The sequence below is a fragment of the Daphnia magna genome, linkage group LG3 (assembly GCF_020631705.1).
Source record: "Daphnia magna isolate NIES linkage group LG3, ASM2063170v1.1, whole genome shotgun sequence".
Classification (NCBI taxonomy): Eukaryota; Metazoa; Arthropoda; class Branchiopoda; order Diplostraca; family Daphniidae; genus Daphnia; species Daphnia magna.
Genome location: NC_059184.1, coordinates 6177451 through 6197153, shown reverse-complemented (window position 1 = coordinate 6197153; position 19703 = coordinate 6177451). Strand labels below are relative to the sequence as shown.

The 19703-nt window shown below is 41.6% G+C and overlaps 2 protein-coding genes and 3 long non-coding RNA genes across 6 annotated transcripts; 3 read left to right on the top strand and 2 right to left on the bottom strand.

Moving 5' to 3' along the window:
- Positions 1-347: 347 nt before the first annotated feature.
- LOC123470527 lies at positions 348-2867 on the top strand. Its single transcript, XR_006644208.1, has 4 exons — positions 348-926; positions 1543-1813; positions 1933-2237; positions 2377-2867. It is a non-coding gene; the product is annotated as an uncharacterized LOC123470527 (long non-coding RNA).
- Positions 2868-3380: 513 nt separating this feature from the next.
- LOC116935367 lies at positions 3381-9067 on the bottom strand. 2 transcript variants are annotated; one of them, XR_006644198.1, is made up of 5 exons: positions 8930-9067; positions 8045-8864; positions 7653-7793; positions 6993-7562; positions 3381-3870 (listed from the first exon to the last, which is right to left on the bottom strand). XR_006644198.1 is itself a non-coding variant. In XM_045170831.1 (4 exons), exon 4 carries the CDS (start codon positions 7115-7117, stop codon positions 4910-4912), a length of 2208 nt encoding a protein of 735 aa, XP_045026766.1. In that variant the 5' UTR covers positions 7118-7562; positions 7653-7793; positions 8045-8864; positions 8930-9067; the 3' UTR covers positions 3381-4909. The 2 variants fall into 2 exon arrangements, 1 of the variants encoding a protein (XP_045026766.1); XM_045170831.1 differs by having other exon boundaries at positions 3381-7562.
- A 266-nt stretch (positions 9068-9333) lies between these two features.
- Positions 9334-10608, top strand: LOC123470526. The gene is made up of 3 exons (XR_006644207.1): positions 9334-9614; positions 9672-9736; positions 10186-10608. It is a non-coding gene; the product is annotated as an uncharacterized LOC123470526 (long non-coding RNA).
- A 1036-nt stretch (positions 10609-11644) lies between these two features.
- LOC123470513 (extensin-2-like) lies at positions 11645-12803 on the bottom strand. The gene is made up of 2 exons (XM_045170838.1): positions 12751-12803; positions 11645-12667 (listed from the first exon to the last, which is right to left on the bottom strand). Exon 2 carries the CDS (start codon positions 12647-12649, stop codon positions 11645-11647), a length of 1005 nt encoding a protein of 334 aa, XP_045026773.1. The 5' UTR covers positions 12650-12667; positions 12751-12803.
- A 1400-nt stretch (positions 12804-14203) lies between these two features.
- On the top strand, positions 14204-15497 carry LOC123470522. The gene is made up of 2 exons (XR_006644202.1): positions 14204-14437; positions 15318-15497. It is a non-coding gene; the product is annotated as an uncharacterized LOC123470522 (long non-coding RNA).
- The last annotated feature ends 4206 nt before the right edge of the window (positions 15498-19703 follow it).

Here is a 19703-nt window from a genome sequence, read left to right as displayed (position 1 = left end):
TATGTTTTTATTCTGTTTTATATAAATCAGGCAGAAATGTAAATAAATTTTTGTCGTGACCCTCGGACTGCTCGAAGTTGTGGTGATGCAGCTTTAAGAAGTCGGAATGAGCTGCCGCGAGTTCATCTATAATTTAATGTCCGTTAGGGTATTAAATTTAGCTGTTGATTGATCCAAACACATGGGGGGGATAAGCAATAACTGGGATCGAAAGGGCAATCAAGTAAACTAATCTTAAGGGCCGTATTCAAAATAAGCCCATAACCCCCAAAACACTTTGGGGGGTTATGGTTTTATTTGGGTTGTTTTGGGGGGGTTGATACATTTGCATGTACGTATCCCATATTATGCATATTATGCATTTGATATTTTCCGCACTAGCCTATGGCATTGAAAATTACAAGTGCTGTGTGATGCTTACCCCTCCTTTATTGCTATTTTCGCCTACCTTATGACATCCTCTTCCCGATTTCCTTCTCTTTTTGGCGGTTGGCAATTGCGATTTAAGGCCACGTATTTTCTTGTCTTAAATTTTCATTCAAAACGTTATGATGGTAAAAATAAAAGAAGGATGTGTCCTTTAATGCCATTGCAATGTCAAACTCTAACTGGAATCGTAGGATTGACAATAATTGTCATAAATAAACAATAAGGATCCTACATAAGATTGTCGTTGCTTTTTCAACGGGTAACTGATTGGATGATAGAATGACAAGGGACATTGCTTAATGCTTATACGGGTAAATACAAATCTAAATATTGAAATCTAATTGTAAATTGAACTCGGCGATTAATATTTGCGCTCTCGTTTCGTATAACTCTTAGCCAATGCATAAACCCATTAGTGTCGACATCGGCCGCAAGGTGATATGGAGGATTCTTGCATGTCATTAACGGTGTTGATGCGTGATGCCACACCCTAAATCGTGAGTGCTAGATAATAATTCGAAATTTTAAACATTTAATTAAGTTATTTGTTTTATAGTCAAGTCAAGTGATATTCATCACTGTTTTCCCGATAATGTTCATTTAAGACATTACGTCATAGTTTCTCAGAATTTAAAAGGGAGTTAATTTATGTCGGAAATTGCCCGATTGTGTTATCAACGTAGTTTGGTGCCTAAATTCACGGTATATAAGAGTTGAGTGCATTTCTATGTGTAGCGGCACTTGAAATGACTGGGTATGGCACCCTCCCAATGTTGGGATTGCTAGTAACCAAGAGTCTGTAAGCAAATACAACTCGAAACGTCAAGCGTTGGTATGGGATTGGCCCACCATTCCAATGCAAGGCTGAATAGAGAGGTAAGAGCTATCAGCTGATGTCACGATGTGGGTCATATAGTACAGCAATATGATCCGGGCCAACATCGTGACAGTTCTGGAGGATACTAGCATGTCATTCAAGAGCTTAGCGCAACCATTTTTTTCTTTTTTTTTTTTTTTCACAATCAAGTGAAATTGCGCAAACAATGAAATCTAGCTGCTAGTACCCAATTTTGAGCATTGACTTTCTACTTGACATTTTCAATGGAAAACTAGGAAAACCCACGATAGCGATGGAAATGCTGCATGAGAGGATCTTCGCTACACCACACAGTGCAATAGAGGCGGGGAAAGAAACTGGAAATTCGAAAATGTTCAACTTCAAGATGCCTTTGGGCTAAAGCGATGAATCAGGGTGACGGTAGGTATTATAAAAATGAACGTGTGAAGTGGAAGTAAACCAGTTACGTTGGTGCCTTCAAACTGACTCCATCGTCGGCAACATATTGCATCGGCAACATATTGCATATTCGGCTGTCAATCATGCGTAAGACAAAGTCGTTTATTCATTTTTGCATTTTCCAGCAGCCCTACTAACTACAATGTTTCCCCCACTAGTTCATTGTATGGATCGATTACTAAACTGTTTAATTTTTGAATTTGTAGGGGACTACGATGTCATGCTGCTGTTTGCTTTTGCCATTTTGATGGCTACATCGGCGGGTACCGATGGGTTTGTCCTCATCTGGACACTAGACTATACAACCCCTACGCCCTACTACACCACCTCGTATGCTGCTCCCTCTTACAGCACCAAGGCTCTCGAATATTATACCACATATGCAGCTGCCAGCTACTACACCGAGTCTTCCAACTACTTAATACACGACCAGAACGCCCAAATACTACACGACCATATACTCCGCTCCAACATACTACACTCAAGCCATTAAATACTATGCTGCTCAAAGGTATTGTACACCATTTCTTCGGCATCGGTAAGAGTTGTGCAATGCAGTTCTGACAGGATAAGTGTGCGCACCTAAAATTTAATTCATTTCCAGAAAGTATTGGTTTCCATTTCCAAAAATTGCCAAATTTCTATTTCAGGGGGAAAATATAACTTTTTGTTCGAAACTGTGGCTATTGAAATAATGCAGGGAAACTTATGAAGACAAAACCAAAATCATGTCTTGAGTTATTTGAGGTAAAAATTTGGTTGTGGGACAGCATGCCATTCCTGAATGATTATTTCTACAGATTCACTTGAACTTAACACCAGAGAAGGACCTGCCTTTGATCAGAAACAGAACTGGTGATATCCAAAGCAAAATAAACTGTGAACTTTTACTATTAAAAATGGAGAAGTTGTGCAATGTAGGACCACACTCAAGACACAATTAAAAAGGAGTGCCGGAAATTGCCCGATTGTGTTATCAACGTAGTTTGGTGCCTAAATTCACGGTATATAAGAGTTGAGTGCATTTCTATGTGTAGCGGCACTTGAAATGACTGGGTGACGGGCTCTCCCACTGTTGGGACTGCTATAGTAACCAAGAGTCTGTAAGCAATTACAACTCGAAAGGTGAAGCGTTGGAATGGGATTGGCCCCCATTGCAATGCAAGACTGAATAGAGAGGTAAGAGCCCTCAGCTGATGTCACGATGTGGATCATATAGTACAGCAATATGATCTCCGTCCGGGCAGGTCTGGAGGTTACTAAAATAGCAAGTCAATCAAGTGCTTAGCGCAACCCTTTTTTTTTTCTTTTTGTTTTCAACAACTATTTAAGCATTTCCCTAAAATAGAAATTACAGGATGAAACTAGGAAATTAGCTTTAATGGTGGAAATGCATACGGAAAAGAATTTCGCTACACTATGCTATTCAATGAAATAGGGTAAACAGCAGAAGTAAGATTTAAAGATGCCCAATAAATTCTCTATGCCAATGGGCTAACGTAATGAATGAAGTCAATATTCTGTACTAGGTATCAGAAGATATAATATCATAAACAGATTCACAAATATTTGATATAATTGAGAATTACCAGAGGGATCGCGAAGCGATCCCGAAAGGTAATTAGAATTATACGAGAAATAACGATAGAGACCCTAAGGGTGTAGACGATGTATTGTATAGCTCTTTAAAGATTTTCTTTTTTCGCCCCCTGCATACGCCCTTTCTGATCAGACGCTTTTTTGCGCGAATGAATTGGGTAACCAAGAATGACAGATACACAAGTACATGAAGTTGCAGGAACCAGTAGGTGAAGAAAAAGAATAAACCAATAACACCGAATATAAACAACAATCAATCATAATTCGATTATACTGGGGTCAACAAAGGCAGCCTAATCGGACTGAAACAGGAGTTTTCTTTGACGCCGGCTTGGCGGATGGGCAGGACGTAACTCAAAACAAGGAAAACAGTGCACAACACGCAACTTCTGAAAAGGCCAAAAAACTGGTGGTACCAGAAAAAAAAGGCTGGAACAACAGAACAGAAAAAACTGAAATAGACTTAAATGAAGGATTTCATTCCTGCTTCCCATCTGAAACACGGTTGTTAACGGGGTCCCCGTTTCGCGGGGCGAGACTGAGACCTATAGACAATAATACATTTATATAGAAAAAATATTGAAGGCGCACCCTTTTTGTAACGATTCTGGGTGGGACGGGAGGAAACAGAGACCTTTAGGGTCTCTATCGTTATTTCTCGTATAATTCTAATTACCTTTCGGGATCGCTTCGCGATCCCTCTGGTAATTCTCAATTATACTTACGAAAGTAACTTCCCTTCGACCCTAAGGGTGATTTTAAAGCAGGGTGCGCTTTATGTTTGAGGTGTAGGATCCAAAACAGCGGAAGCAAGTGACGGAATCGAGTTTCTTTTGTAGAATTTGTTGAACGTCGACTCCCTAGCCCAATTCCCCGTCTTAAGGATCGCATCTATAGAAATACCCGCAGCCAAGGCTTTCGAAGCTGACGCTCCCCTTGTTGAGTGCGCCGAAAAGACAGACGTGTCTATTCCGGCCGCTGCGAGAGAAGAGCGTATCCATCCGCTCACGGTATTCGATGTAATGTTACGGTGCGGCTTGTTGCATGAAACAAAAAGAGAATTAATATTTGAATGGTTTCTATGCGGAGCCGTAGCGTCTACGTACGCCTTGATCGTTTCAACTGGGCAACAGCCGGGCTCCCGTAACGAAGGGATAAAAATTGACTGCAGCGGCCCGCTATGCTGGGCTTTCCTTGGTTTTAGTAGCGTGAAATTAACCCCGCTAGAAGAAAAAGTGACGGATTGAAAATTGATTGACGCAAGTTGGGATACGCGAAGAAGCGACGCTAAGGCCAGCAAGACTGCTGTCTTATGTGACAGTTTTGATAGTGGCAAGGAGCTGTTTTCGCCGAGAGATGCCATATATGATACGACAACATTGGGGTCCCAGGACGAGTTGTATCTGGGTTTAGGTGGGTTTATATTGAAACATCCGCTAAGGAGTTCCTTAACAAGTGGGTGTGCGCCAACCGGATGGCCCTCAAAATGCGGAAGTGTTTTCGACAGCATTGACCGATGCACATTGATTGTGCTGTATGATTTCCCTGCTCCATGTAAGTTGGCTAGAAACTCTAGCACAAAGGCTAGAGTGGTAGACAAGGGATCTTCACCCCGTTGATAACACCAAGTTGCCCAAGTTCTCCATGCTGATTCGTAAGTTGAAAGTGTTGATGCCCGGCTCCCGGCCACGAGAAGTTCGACCAAAGGCCTCGAAAAGCCTCTCCTTCTGAAATTTTGCCGGACAATTTCCAAGCGGCCAATTGAAGTGTGCCGGATTCCAGTAAGGGGTGCGGTTCGCCTTGAGGCGACATCAGTAGGTCGATGGACGGATGTAGGAGCCGCGGAGTCTCGCATACCATTTCCATTATAACCGGATACCATGGCTGAGCCGGCCAAACTGGACAAATCATTATCACGTTAGCCTTTTCCCTTCTTATTTTCTCTAGACACTTCGGGATCATTGAGAAAGGTGGAAACACGTACCCCACGAAATCACCCCAATTTACTGAAAAGGCGTTAACGGCCATGGCCTCTGGTTGCGGTCGCCAAGAGACATATCGTGGTAATTGGGCGTTCCAGAATGATCCGAAAAGGTCGACGTCCATCGGCCAAATTTCTCTCAGATTACGGAAAACGTCTCTGTTCAAAACCCAATCACTGGCGTCGGGGCCAGAACGAGACTCTGCATCCGCCTCTATATTTAATGCGCCCGCCAGATGAACTGCCTCTATGGACAATTGCCGCTGTTCACAGAAATCTGTGATTAGCTTAGCTATAGAAGTAAGCTCAGCAGATCTGGTCCCACCCCCTTTATTAATGTAGCACACCGCCGCTGAATTATCCAGATACATTTTTACTGATAATCGATGTGAGGCCCCTACGAACGATTTTAGTGCAAAGAGAGCGCCCAAAAGCTCTAAGCAATTAATATGCAGCCCTAACTGCTCAACCGTCCATGGGCCCCGAGTTGCTACGCCATTACACACCGCCCCCCATCCGGAAAGCGACGCATCTGAACAGATTTCGATATCGGGACTTTTCGGGAAAAACACCTTCCCATTAGCTACCTCCAAATTAGATAACCACCACCTTAAGTCTGCTTCCGCCTCAGGCGAGAGGGCTCGTTTCGTATTGAGGTTACCACTTGCTCTTCTTGACTCGTTTAAATAAAAGCGCTGCATGCTTCTATAGTGGGATTGAGCATAGGGAATAGTCGGGATGGCCCACGTAAAATTTCCCAAGATAGACGCAATAGACCGCAGTGATACACATTTAGCCTCCAGTGCTTGCTCGCATAGTCTCTTTACTTCCTGAACTTTAATTGCGGGTAGCGAGAATGACATTTTGATAGAGTCGACTATCATTCCTAAATACTCCATTATTTGGGAGGGGGCAACGACGGATTTTTCCCAATTCACCAGAAAACCTAAACTCTGCAATAGATCCAATGTCGTCTTAAGATCGTTTCTAACCCCTCCTTCTGTACTGTTCAAAATGAGAATGTCGTCTAGGAAGATAACTAAACGGAGGCCTTGCTGCCTCAGGATAGCCGTTACGACCTTCAAAAGTTTAGTAAAAATTCTGGGGGCCGGGGAAAGTCCAAAGGCCATACAACAGAATTGATAAATACGCCCCCGCCAAGCAAAACGCAGGTACTTTTGGTGAGAATTATGCACGGGAACGGTCAGATAAGCGTCCTTGAGATCAAGCTTAACAAACCAATCCCCTTCCCTGACGAGAAACCGGACGGTCTCTAAGCTCTCCATCTTAAAGTGTTCGTACCTAATAAAATGGTTGACGGGCTTTAGATTGACGATGGGCCGAAATCCCCCCGTCTTCTTTGGGATACAGAAAAAAGAACAAACGAATCCTACCGAATCGTCCTCAACTACCGTAATTGCCTTCTTGGCTAAAAGGCTTGCCACTTCGGCATCACAAACAGCTTGCATTTCTTCCGATATGACAACCTCACGCGGGAACATACGCTGAATTGGTTGAGAAATGAAACTAATTCTAAGGCCATTGGTTACTGTATCTAGCACCCAGGGGTCTCTGGTGACCGACCCCCACCGTTCAGAGAAAAGACTGAGTCTAGCACCTATCTCTCCGTTACAAAAAATTGGGGCAGCAGGGGAAACAGAAGCAAGAGAAATTGACGTTTCATACCTTCCTCTGGAGACGCCACGTCCGTGGCCACCTCTGCCTCTACCTCTGCCGCGGGCCGTCGGTTCAAAATCGTCCCCATAAACACGAGGGGCGGAACTGCCACTTGAATTTCCGTATCCGGCCATACGAATCGGGTTCTCAGCAGGTAATCTACTCTGGGGTCCGTAGCGTTGACGATTGCCTCTCTGCGCTTTCTGGAAATGTGAGCGTAGGCTCTTCCCCACTGCTGCAAAGCCGCTTGTAAGGAACGACGGGAACGAACACCTGCTGGTGTATCGTCCGCTACGGCTACCACCCTCGCATACAGATCGATGAGCGGTGGACCGATGTCCATGATTTTAAGCTGAGTTTTAATCAGAGCTTCTTCCGACGAGTTTACTGTCTTGAGCGTATTTTTCTCGCGCGCGCGACGGCTCATCCACCCGTCTAACTTCGGTGGCTTAAGGGTGAAATTCTCCTCTTCGAAAGCTAACGGAAATTCTTTCGACACTAGTTTCGATTGGTCCGTCGAGACACCAGCTGATAACAGCAAAGCGATCTCTTGACACATCTCCTTGGACACGACAGGAGCTGGAAATAAAGTTGCAAAATAAAGTTGTTTTTAACCATAGTTAAAAAAAAAAAAGAAAAAAAAAGAGATGCACGGTGCATTAAACTTACGATTCGGGACTAACGCGAATGTCTGCAAAGCGTCCCGCGCTAGACGGTAGCAGCCAAAAATCGATTTCACTGCTTGATTTCCAATCACGCAAGAACTCCAACTGCTCCTTAGTCTCGGGAATAACACGAATCACCTTGTGCCTTTAGAAAACTTCTTTTTTAGTGTCCCAAATGGAAATGATGCATGTAGCACAAAAAAAACTAGACTAAAATGAGATTCCTCTTTTTGAGGAAACAATAAGGCAAAATTGATTGCGAAAGAATCGATTTTTGTTTTCGTGTCTTTGGCCGCCAACGTTCTACACGTTACTTTAGTAACTACTGGAAATTCAAGCATTGCTAATTTCTTGTTTGATTTCCACTACACGACCAAAATAATTGTTGAATATTACCCGGTGTAATTAAGTTTAGCTGCCGTTGCTAGGGCTAACAAGCCGAAGACAAGGAGGATGCAATTCTTCATTTCTTGGCCGTCTAGTCGGATCGTTAACAAGCATACGTAGATGGGAACTGTATATACGATACAACCAGACTGTTATGTGTTGTAATCAGCGGCTGCACGTTTGTTATCACCATCTGCAATCTCATCATTTTATAACGGCAAGTTTGTTTTTAACCGCGACTGTCAATAATGACAAGCTGGCTTTTCACAGCAGAATGTCTTTAAACTGAGTGGTGAAGATTAGGCGTTACAAAGTCCACGGCAAATCAATGTCCACCTTGGACAGCACCAACGTCCTCGATAAACACATATTCTATTTATCCACTCTTCCTCCTCTGTGTATTAAATTAGACTCCCCACCCTCTCATTCATATCGTGACCAAGGGTACGAATCACGTGAAAGCCCAAAGTGTTTGTAACCTGTTGCCTTATATGTTTGTGTCGCATTGGTTTCATAGTCTAAACGATAACAATAACAAAACTCGCTACATTCGATTTCAGAGTATATTATTTCCCGATTAAATCTTTTATTGCATAAGCCTTCCTTTTTTTTTTTATTAACCTTTTTGCACTACCGGCACTTACGATTGGTTTCACGTTGTCAATATCACTATTCATCTTTTCTTGTTTTTCTTTATGGATGACCTTATTCTCTTCTGTTGCTTTTGTCCTTTTCTCTTTTAAGGCAAGTTTCTGTTTTGCAATAATATCCCACAAATTATCGGCTATTTCAGAGTTCACTTCATAACTAAGTTTGTTTTTCAAAAATTCTGAAAAAAAAAAAAAAATCCATTACAATAAAAGTTGTGCTATGGTGACTTAAATGCATCATTACCTTGAAACTAGCTTTGCTAACATTTTTCCATTTCTTTGGAATATCCCCATGTGCAAAGATCTTTTCTTCTGCATCACTTACTAATTTTCCATTGTCTATCAGAGTTGTTACAAAACTTGCCCATTTTTTACATTCTTCGTAAGGGATGGGTGCAAGTCCTTTACTCAACAATTTTTCATTCTTCTGTTTAAAGTAGAGATCATTAGAGGCTTTTGAAATCAAGATTCGCAATTGTTCATCAATTACAGAATTCACTTGATAACCAGGAAATGGGCGAAAAAAACTTGAACCCTCTTTAACTTCCAACAAACATATTTTGCATGGTCGCTTGAGTCTAGTTCACACGTACGATAACAACTTAACTCCAAATTATCAGCGAAATAGTTATGACAACACCTCGGCTGCGACCCTAAAGATACGTAAATTGCAAATAATCATTTAATTTCTGCTTCAATTAGACATAGGTGATATTGATAATGGAATTTCATTAGTTTAAAGTCGTCTATTTACCTTTCCTTTGAGATTTGTTGTAATAAGTATGATATCAGCAAACTGGAAATAAGAGTAGGCTCCTACATCATCTGAAAACCAACATGCAAGACAATCTTTCTACTTAAAGACAATTTGATTCCACATTTTAATTGTTAAAAATGCAAACTGAAACGACGACACGTACACCTTACAGGTAATGACGTAACAGCCAATATGTTTACCCTTTTTGACGTTTTTGTTTCCTGGAAAGAGCTTTAAAGGGCTCCTAAAATTGGTTCGATCCATTTGCAGTGTAATGCATCCCAGATTTCTCAGGTAAAATTTCTCATTTAATATTCAATTTGCTTTAAATTAAGGAACAAGCATGAAAAACTTCACGTAATTGATCAAACTGGCAAATGAAACTCGACAAGTTGCAGCACCAAATCAGATTTTTTATTAAACAGATTTCAGTTTTTTCTCCATCTTGATGACATAACATCCCAATTTAGAAATTGATTTAATTATCAACATATAGATAAACTGCCCGACAGAGAGGGTTATTTCCACATGCTTCGAGTGGCTAACAAACAAAGATCTGGATAATTCTTGATCAGTCTCTCCCAATCATCTTGTTTGCATATTTCTTTTCCATGTGATGCCACGAAAGCGAGTGCTGCTTCTTTAAGGGAATCGACTGCATGGACGTGCGCCCACGCCATTAGATTAATAGCGTTCTCCAATGTTAAGCAAGTTAACAAGAACTGAACACATTTGTCTTTCAGTTCGTCAACGTCGTACATATCGGCCGCAACATACAAAGGCTGGGCGTTTTCCTCTGACAACTTTGTCGATGTTCAACCAGAGTAAATGTCACGGAGCAATTGTTTGAAAATATCCGGTTTGATATCTTTGATGCAAACTTTTCTCGTGCTCGTTTCTTGCATTCCGCCGTGAAACATGGCAGCGAAGACGGAGCTCCTGGCCGACAAAAGGATGAGAGGACCACCGATCGGCTCGGCTTCATCGATCTCACTCTTTTTCTCCGACATTACTCAGTAGATAATGAAGTAAAACACACTTTTAATTGCACTCGGCACAGCTGTTGAATTCCCTACTATCCTTTACCCAAGTGGTTTTTGAGAATATCCTCCTTGGCGAAACTGAACACAAGGAATTAAATCAAACACAACGAGGATGTGAACATCAACCCGCGGGTTGATGAAATGACTGGGTATGGTACCCTCCCAATGTTGGGATTGCTAGTAACCAAGAGTCTGTAAGTTCAACTCGAAACGTCAAGCGTTGGTATGGGTGGGAATGTATACCATTCCAATGCAAGGCTGAATAGAGAGGTAAGAGCTATCAGCTGATGTCATGATAGATCGGATCAAAAGCTGTACTATACGATTCGGTCCATCGTGACAGGTCTGAAGGATACTAGCATGTCATTCAAGAGCTTAGCGCAACACTTTTTTTTTTTTTTTCAACAACTATAATTCAAACCGGCAAACCAAAACTTCTAACATCTAGTCCGAATATTTGAGCATTTCCTTTTAAGGGAATTTCAGGTTGAAATTAGGAAATTAACATTAGTGGTGGAAATGCAAACTAAAAAATTGTACGCTACGCAATTAAACACTGTAAAGATAAGTGGATTTCAACCTTGCCCAATTCTATGTTAATTAGCCAATGCTATGAATTAAAGCAATGTTCTATGCTACGCAACTAAATAGCTATATAAATTATACCAGACTGATGAATACCAATGATGTAATTCTCACTAATGTTCTAGTGCATAAATGCGTTCAGAAATTTCAATGTTGTAGAGAAACAAATAGTTTTCATTAGCTTTATTTGATACAGAATAAAAACAACGAGGGGATTTGTTAACGGCATTATATCTGTATTCAACAATTCATTTGGAAACATTTGTATGGAACGACTGCTGAATGCATTAATGGAAATACTTGGAACGAGGACTGTAAATGATAAAACCAAATCTGAATATTCCATCATCGAGCTTGATGGACAACGCAATTTTCACGAATAATAGTACTTGGGAGCCTCAGTGTAGTAGGATGGGGTTGCATAGGTTGTTGTGTAGTACTTCGGTGCCTCGGTGTAGTAGCTAGGAGTAGCATATGCTGTGGTATACTCGGGGGCCTTTGTAGTATAATATCTTGGAGCCTCAGTCTGGTAATATTTAGGGGCCTCAGTGTAGTAAGCTGGAGCAGCGTAGGCCTAAGTGGTTGTGTAGTATTCAGCAGCCTTTGTGGTGTAGTATTCAGCAGCCTCAGTGTAGTAAGCCGGAGCAGCGTAGGTGGTGGTGTAGTACTTGGGCGCCTCAGCGTAGTAGCTTGGGGCACCGTACGTTGTGGTGTATTCGGGGGCCTTTGTAGTATAATATTGCGGTGCCTCTGTCTGGTAATACTTGGGAGACTCAGTGTAGTAAGCTGGAGCAGCGTATGTTGTGGTGTAGTACTCAGCTTTCTTCGTGTAATACTCCGGGGCGGCAGTTGTGTAGTATTCAGTTGCCTTTGTGGTATAGTATTGAGGAGCTTCGGTGTAGTAAACCGGAGTGGCATATGTTGTAGTGTAGTACTTCGGGGCTTCTGTATAATAGCTTGGAGCCGCATATGTTGTAGTGTATTGTGGAGCCGAATATTTGGGAGCCTCAGTGTAATAAGCTGGAGCGGCGTAAGTGGTGGTGTAGTATTCAGCTTTCTTTGTGTAGTACTCTGGGGCTTTAGTTGTGTAGTATTCAGCAGCCTCAGTATAGTAAGACGGAGCAGCATAAGTTGTGGTGTAGTAAGTAGGTTCGACGTAGTACGAAGGAGCAGTCGTGGTGTAGTAACTTGGGGCAGCGTAGTACTTCGGGGCTTCAGTGTAGTAGGTCGGCTCGGAGTAATAAGATGGGGCGGCTTCAGTGTAGTAGGTTGGTGCTACGTAATACTTAGGCGCCTCTGTAGTTGTGTAGTACGACACGGTTGTAGTGTAGCTTGGAGCAGAGTAATATTTCGGGGCCTCGGTGTAGTAAACTGGTGAAGCGTAAGTTGTGGTGTAATACTCAGGAGCCTTTGTGGTATAGTAAGTGGGAGCCTCGGTGTAGTAGCTTGGAGTGGTATAATATACTGGCGCTTCCGTGTAATAGCTCGGTGCGGAGTAGTATTTTGGTTCCTCCATATAGTAAGTGGGAGCTGCATACGTGGTGGTGTAGTATTCAGGAGCCTTTGTCCCATAGTACATGGGAGCCTCGGTGTAGTAAGTGGGGGCCGCATATGTTGTGGGGTAGTACTCGGGCGCCTTTGTAGTGTAGTAAGTGGGGCCGCATACGTCGTGGTGTAGTACGGCGCAGCAGTGGTGTAGTACGGCGCAGCAGTGGTGTAGTACGGCGCAGCAGTGGTCGTCTGGTATGAATAACTACCGTACTCGGAAGTCTTTTGTTTTCACCCAAAAAAAAGGGGGGGCCTTAAAAGAATAACCAGGATTTTGGGTACTTGGCTTTACGACATCATAAGACAGCATCCAATCTAACGTTAGCCATAAGAGATCACAAACAAAAAAAGGCTTTTCTCAATCAACTAAAAAACTGGACAACGAGAGCTGCAAATATGCATTTTGTATACATTCACATTAAATCATTCTTTTTATAGTTGGTCATGCATAATTTGAAATAACGATGCAACCGCGTGACCGCCAACTGCCTGTTCATTGGAGTGAAACCGTGTTAAAGAAAGAAATGATTGGTCGTTCTCTTTTAAATATAACGTTTTGTTTAAACACGACAAATGAACCGAACGACCATCGTGAATTTTATTGTGTTGTCCACGCCACTGTACAGAATGGCCGAACGAGTATTGATCGGTTTTATTCCAACACATGAGGCCGTATCAGCGAACCACTACGTCAATGGTGTCTATAGAGAGTATAGTCCACAACAATATTCGGCCCTGTGCTAAAGCTGACAAGTAATACGTACACACACGTGTTAGATATAAACAGTTTGTGCTGGGAGTGTATAATATTCTATTGCGGGGATGACGCATGTGTTACGCACAGCCAGACGAATACAACAGTGGGGACATGTCATACGTCTTTCTGAAGTCGCGTTATATAAAATACCCTGAAAGCTATTGCATAAATAAACGTCTGCTGAGAGCAGAAGAAACACACAATAAAAGAGGGTAATACGATGACATTTTTTATTTAGGTTAACCCAACTTGGAGCGTGTATAGAAACACAAATAAATCTGTTAATGAAGTGTATAATGAAAAATCGATAATGGCGCACACCTGTTGGCTGTAATTAATTGGCTGTAATGTTGAGCTGGACGAATACCGGCCCAACGGCTGTGGTATATAGAACGCGGACGCATTAAGTAATCACAGACTCTATTATATAGTTATCGCAGCTGGAAAAACCAGAAAGAAAAGTTGAGTGAAATGTGGCACAAGGCACATCGGTCTCGTCACTTTCGAAATAAAACTGGCGTTGTGTATTAGTTTGGATCGGCCGAATAGATGCGGGAGAGCCACAACAACAAAAGAAAACGATGTTAGCCAATAACGCCCAAAAAAATCAACTTTAAAACATCAATAAATGCTAAACGTTTAAAGTGGTTTATAGGAGGAGATTACCGCTATGTTTAACCAATTCAAATATGAAAAAAAATGAAATACGCGAGGAGCTGATATGAATAAATCAACATGAAGAAATCGTGAGTTAATGCCGATCTTTGTCTCGAGCTATACATAAAAATGATGAAACGTCTTCGACACCAGGACGGACACGCGCTCGAATTTGCACATGTTACTTTGCATGTACAGCATATACAGGGGTTGAGATATTTATAGATATTTATAGATTTGATATATCACTACTACCCCAAACTTCCCTGCACCAAAGTACCCTACTACTAGCTAACCTGCACCAGCTTACTCTACTCCCAGCTACAACAAGGATAACAAATACGCTGATATCACCATCACCAGCCAATCTGACGAACGCATCCTCGATGGCAGCAGCCAATGGAGGTAATAAATAATTAATCTGAGGATTTCCGTTATCTGATAAAAAAACCAACCAAGACCAAGACCAGGACCAAGACTGCTATGCCATAAAAACGAAAAGTTAGTCGATTATTTTTTTTTTTGACACTGGCCTTCACCTGCCATTCAAACTGGCTTACGAGCAAACGACGAACCTTTTAAGAATCCATTAGGGGTTGAAACTTGAAAGATTCCCATGGGGTCAGTTCGATTAACACCTGAATTATATTACGAGAATACAACAGCATATACCATAGACAGTGACAGAATCCATTCACGCAGCACTTTTTCTCTGTTTTGTCACTCATCGAAAACAATAAAGCGAAGAGGGCAGTATGGGTTTCGCTGATGCGTCAACCTACCTGCTAATCACTTTTACTCTCAATAAATTGCCAACGTGAGATTCCGCAGGAATTAAAAGGTTTAATTCAACGTGCTACTCACGTGCCACCTAGTGCCAACCGAAGATAACTTTCCCGGTCTTACGGCGGGACTGATACACGTTCCATTCACGATCCGTGATTAACAATAGACCATACGATTTTTCTATTGTAGCGTTTTTCATATGTAAGTATCTCTCTAGCATAAACAAGATTCGATTCAATAGATAATAAAGGAAGTAACGAATAAAGTTCATTTTTTATTATTGTCAATTCAGTTTATTCTGTTTGCGAAATTTAACAAGAAACGTCAACTTGTGCCATAAAGAGCCGCAGCGTTTTGCAAGTCTCTTTGGTGCAGTATAAAAGACTTGATCAAACGAATTACATTTGGTAACGGTGTTGGTTCGCTATAGGCCTAGCACCGTTACTATGCGTGATACCATATGCGTTACTAATGAGTGTTTATCTAATGCTAATTGCAGGTCTGGGAATGGCTGAAAAGAGTGACGCAAAAATCAGGACAGATTGAAAAATGATTGGAATAATGACCACACTGGCCGGTTACATGGAAAGCAAAGGCTATCAACTCTAAATGGAGGAAATTAGGTGTCCACATGAATTATAAACGGTGGATTAATTGAACGACCAAACCCACTCTTTTTTCACGTTCTCTGCAGTTAACCATCACAAATATGTTTTTATTCTGTTTTATATAAATCAGGCAGAAATGTAAATAAATTTTTGTCGTGACCCGGGGGGTTGGCAACTCCCAGAATCCTCGTACACCCTGGCCAGAATCTCGCCAGAATCTTCAAAACCTCACAGAATCCCTAGAATTTTCAGAATCTCGTAGAATCCCTTAGAATCACCAGAATCTTATAGAATCCCATAAAACCTTCAGAATCCACGCACTATGTCGTCTGCTCATAAATGGAAAAAGCTATCAATGATATCAAATCCATTATTTAAAATGTCAATGGTTCCCAACAAAAACATCTTTTCCATCCTTGAAACATATGGAGCTGATTTGGCCCCACATGTTGTCTTCATATTAAAAACTTCTGGCTATATTTCTTTTCGAGCTATATCAAAAATTACTGAAGATAAAATAAGTAGCAATGAAAACTTCATTCGAACTCTTTTTGCTGATGAAACCCTCACAAATGAATTATCTAAAGAGCAAATTCATTTAATCTTTTTTTACTAATTTTGGTTTAGTATTGTCAAATTGATATCGATCAACAGCAAAAATTCGAAATTGTTTCAACATTAGATTAGTATCGGGAGATAAACATCGATTTCTGACATTGGTTTACTGTTGGCTAATCAATATCGAACAAGAGCAAAAATTTGAAATTGTACCAGCATTGGATTAGTATATGGATATATATATCGTTTAAACTTGAGTTTCTAACTATGGGGTACTAGTGGCATTTTGATATCGAACAGCAGCAAAACTTCAAAATTGTACCAACATTGGATTAGTATATGGATATATGTATCGTTTAAGCTTCGGTTTCTGACTTTGGGGTACTAGTGGCATTTCGATATCAAACAGCACCAAAAATTTGATATTGTACCAACATTGGATTAGTATATGGATATATATATCGTTTAAACTTGAATTTCTGACTTTGGGGTACTAGTGGCATTTCGATATCAAACAGCATCAAAAATTCGAAATTGTATTGACATTGGATAAATATTGGGATATATAAATCGTTGAAATTTGGGTTTTGGACATTGGATTATTATTGGCTAGTCGATATCGAACAACAGCAAAGGTTCGAAATTGTATCGACATTGGTTTAGTAGCGGGATACATGCATCGTTAAAACTCAACTTTCTAAGAATGGCCCAGGATGGAATTGATTTGGTTTTTGGAAAACCACATTCCAATATTTTTCCAACCATGGACCAATCTCATGTAACTGATAACGCATTTACGATGTGAACCGACCTAAAATCAACATCGGATGAAGAAAACAGAATGGTCAGTATTGTTTCCTACCCGGGTGTGCTTTTTAAATTTGTTATTCTTAATTACATTTTTTGTTGTATTTTTGAAATGTTTGGTCTAAATTAACGATTAAACATGAAAATCAAATGATTGTTGTGTAAATTAGTATCTATAATCAGTAAAAATAATAAAACTGTAACCACGTACTAAATTTAAACTAACTTTGGTTTTTAACCAAATTCCGGAATTATTGCGGAAAACATATTACTTAATATGTATAGAAATAGCTAAGTGGATAAAGCGTCTGAAAGATAAGGTTGTTGTACAGTGGTCTAGGGTTCAAATCCGGCAAATCCGGCTAGGTCTATCTTTACTTTATGTTACGATGAATAAAACTATTATTTTGTTTTAGGCTACTATTTAATTTTTGATGTTGGAATGTTGAATGTTGGTCCAATGTTGTTTTGCGCCATTATTGGCTGCATATCGAAATCGCACATCGGCCCGGGTCATTTCCAACTTGAGTCGCCAAATCTTGTCCATTTCTGTTATGCCACTACTGATAAATTATCCCGGATAAACACTGCTCGCCAATGTTCTACCAAAATAAATTTATAACATTGGTTAGGTGTTCAATTTTTAACATTGATACAATGTTGTTTTGCGCCATTATTGGCTGCATATCGAAATCGCACATCGGCCCGGGTAATTTCCAACTTGAGTCGCCAAACCTTGTCCATTTCTGTTATGCCAATATTGATAAATTAATCCCGGATCAACACTGCTTGCCGGTGTTCTACAAAAATACATGTGTAATATTGGCATAGCAGAAATGGACAAGGTTTGGCGACTCAAGTTGGAAATGACCCGGGCCGATGTGCGATTCTGATCCTGAACCAATGGCCGATTCTGTATCGGCAACAACATTGGACCTAGGGGGCCGTTCACATACTACGTAGTGGGATTTTGGCGGATTTTTACCCCCCTCCCTCCCCCTTGTAGTAGATTGAAGTGTTCGGGCTGACTCCCCCCCTTGAAATTACGTAGTAGTTCGCTCGACTCCCCCTAAAAAATATAGGCCTAACATGAGGAGCTTTCGCCAAAAAAAAACAACGACAGCGTTGCCAGCTTAGGAAAAAAATTTTTTTTTTTAACTTGGAAAATTTTTTAAAATTTGTTTCTACTACGTATCAAATCCCCGGGCTCCCCCCCCCCCCCCGTAGTATTTTGAAGTAATTTGTCTGACCCCCTCCCCCCCCCCTAAGCCCACTACGTAGTATGTGAACGGCCCCTAGATAAAATTCCTACCCGGGGAAGGGTCCCATGTTGTAGTGTATCTAGGCACCGGGGGTTTTTGGTTGTAGATTCCCTTCATCAACTAGACTACCAGTGGGTTTCTACCTACATCTGCTATACCGTCTTGGCTAAGGCTGAGGGTAGATGATAACATTGAGCGTGCAATATTTACCGTACTTTAACTTTTTCCTGTTGCAAAGTAGTCCGCCAGAAAACTTAAAACCTCGTCGATACCAACTGACATGGAATGGACCCCCCGTTCAGAACACCAAGCGTTTCAGGCGTTCCATGCATATTGGTATGCAGATTGTTTATTGAGTCCTGCTGCAAGCAGGAGCAGGAAGCAAGAGCTCAATGACATGTTTCGGAAGTCCTCTGCTTTCGAGGTAACTCCTGAGAGCTTCCAAGCGATTAGCCGGGTTGATGAGCTCTCGATCAGGCGATGAAGCTCCCCCGTTGGAGATGTCAATAGTGTAAGGAATGCATCAGCTCACTCTTTCTTGGAAAAATATCCTCCCTCTCATTCCTGGAAACAAGTCATTTTCCTTTCCATCCTTTCATTACGCTCACCTTGCGTTGGTGATCGCGTTGACTTTGTTTGTCGTACAAGAAGTGCATAGCACTATACCTTCGTGTAAATTAAATCTAGAATTGTAAAAAAAAATGATGGTGAAAACGAGCCGCGTTCATCGGTTGCTATTGCAGGTGCGTGCGACGATCCGCTGCCGACATTGGCGTGTATGTTTGTAAATTTTTCTTTCCTTTTCTTGGAAAATGGAGCAGTGAGGCGCTGGTAAATTACTTGACCCCCAGCTGACCTTCTTTCCTTCTTGTATTTTTCATATTTTTTAATCATGACGGGTTTGGCACCGTTCGATGCGTTGGCTCACGCTGATTCCGTCAGTATGAATGTCAGCGCTAGCAACGGTACCATTCGGGAGTTATGATTTTTTTGCGCGTTCACACCAATTCCCCGACTCCCACAAGTGCCTGGCTCGTCTATCCCCTTGCGTCCAACCCCCATGGGATTTTTTGTATAAAAATATTTTTTCGGTCACGAATGATCACGAAACCGGTATCATTGGATGCGGCTCGTCGAGCTCGTTCCGATGGTGAAGGTCCCGCCGTGATGGGATACACCGTTCGGCCGCAAACTATTTTTAAAGCTCGAAAAATAATGATGGGCCTCTACCTGCCAATTCTAGGAATTCGACGTCAAAAGCGCAGCCGCGTTCCGAATTAATTTTCAAAAATTCATAGCGGCTGAACGGTGCGTCGGATCGCGAAAATTTTTCGACAGCTGCGATCGCGTGACTGCGCTCTATCCAGCGGTACCCGATGAGGAGCCGTGCGACCGCTCCTTCCGGTAGCTGACTCGGCCGGTTTCGGCATGTCCGATTTTCACGCGGATTTCACGGTCCAGCTGCTCCTGCCCGGCTTAATTTGTCATTTTCCCATTCGTAGGGGGATCCGAGTTCACGTACAAAAGTTATTCACGGTCAAACATGGCGACAGTGCGCAAAAATTTCAGCGGAAAAAGGCCCGTTTCCCGGAATTTTGTAAACGGTTCTTATGAATTTTGCCGCCTTTTTTCCGCCGAATTTCTCCGGAA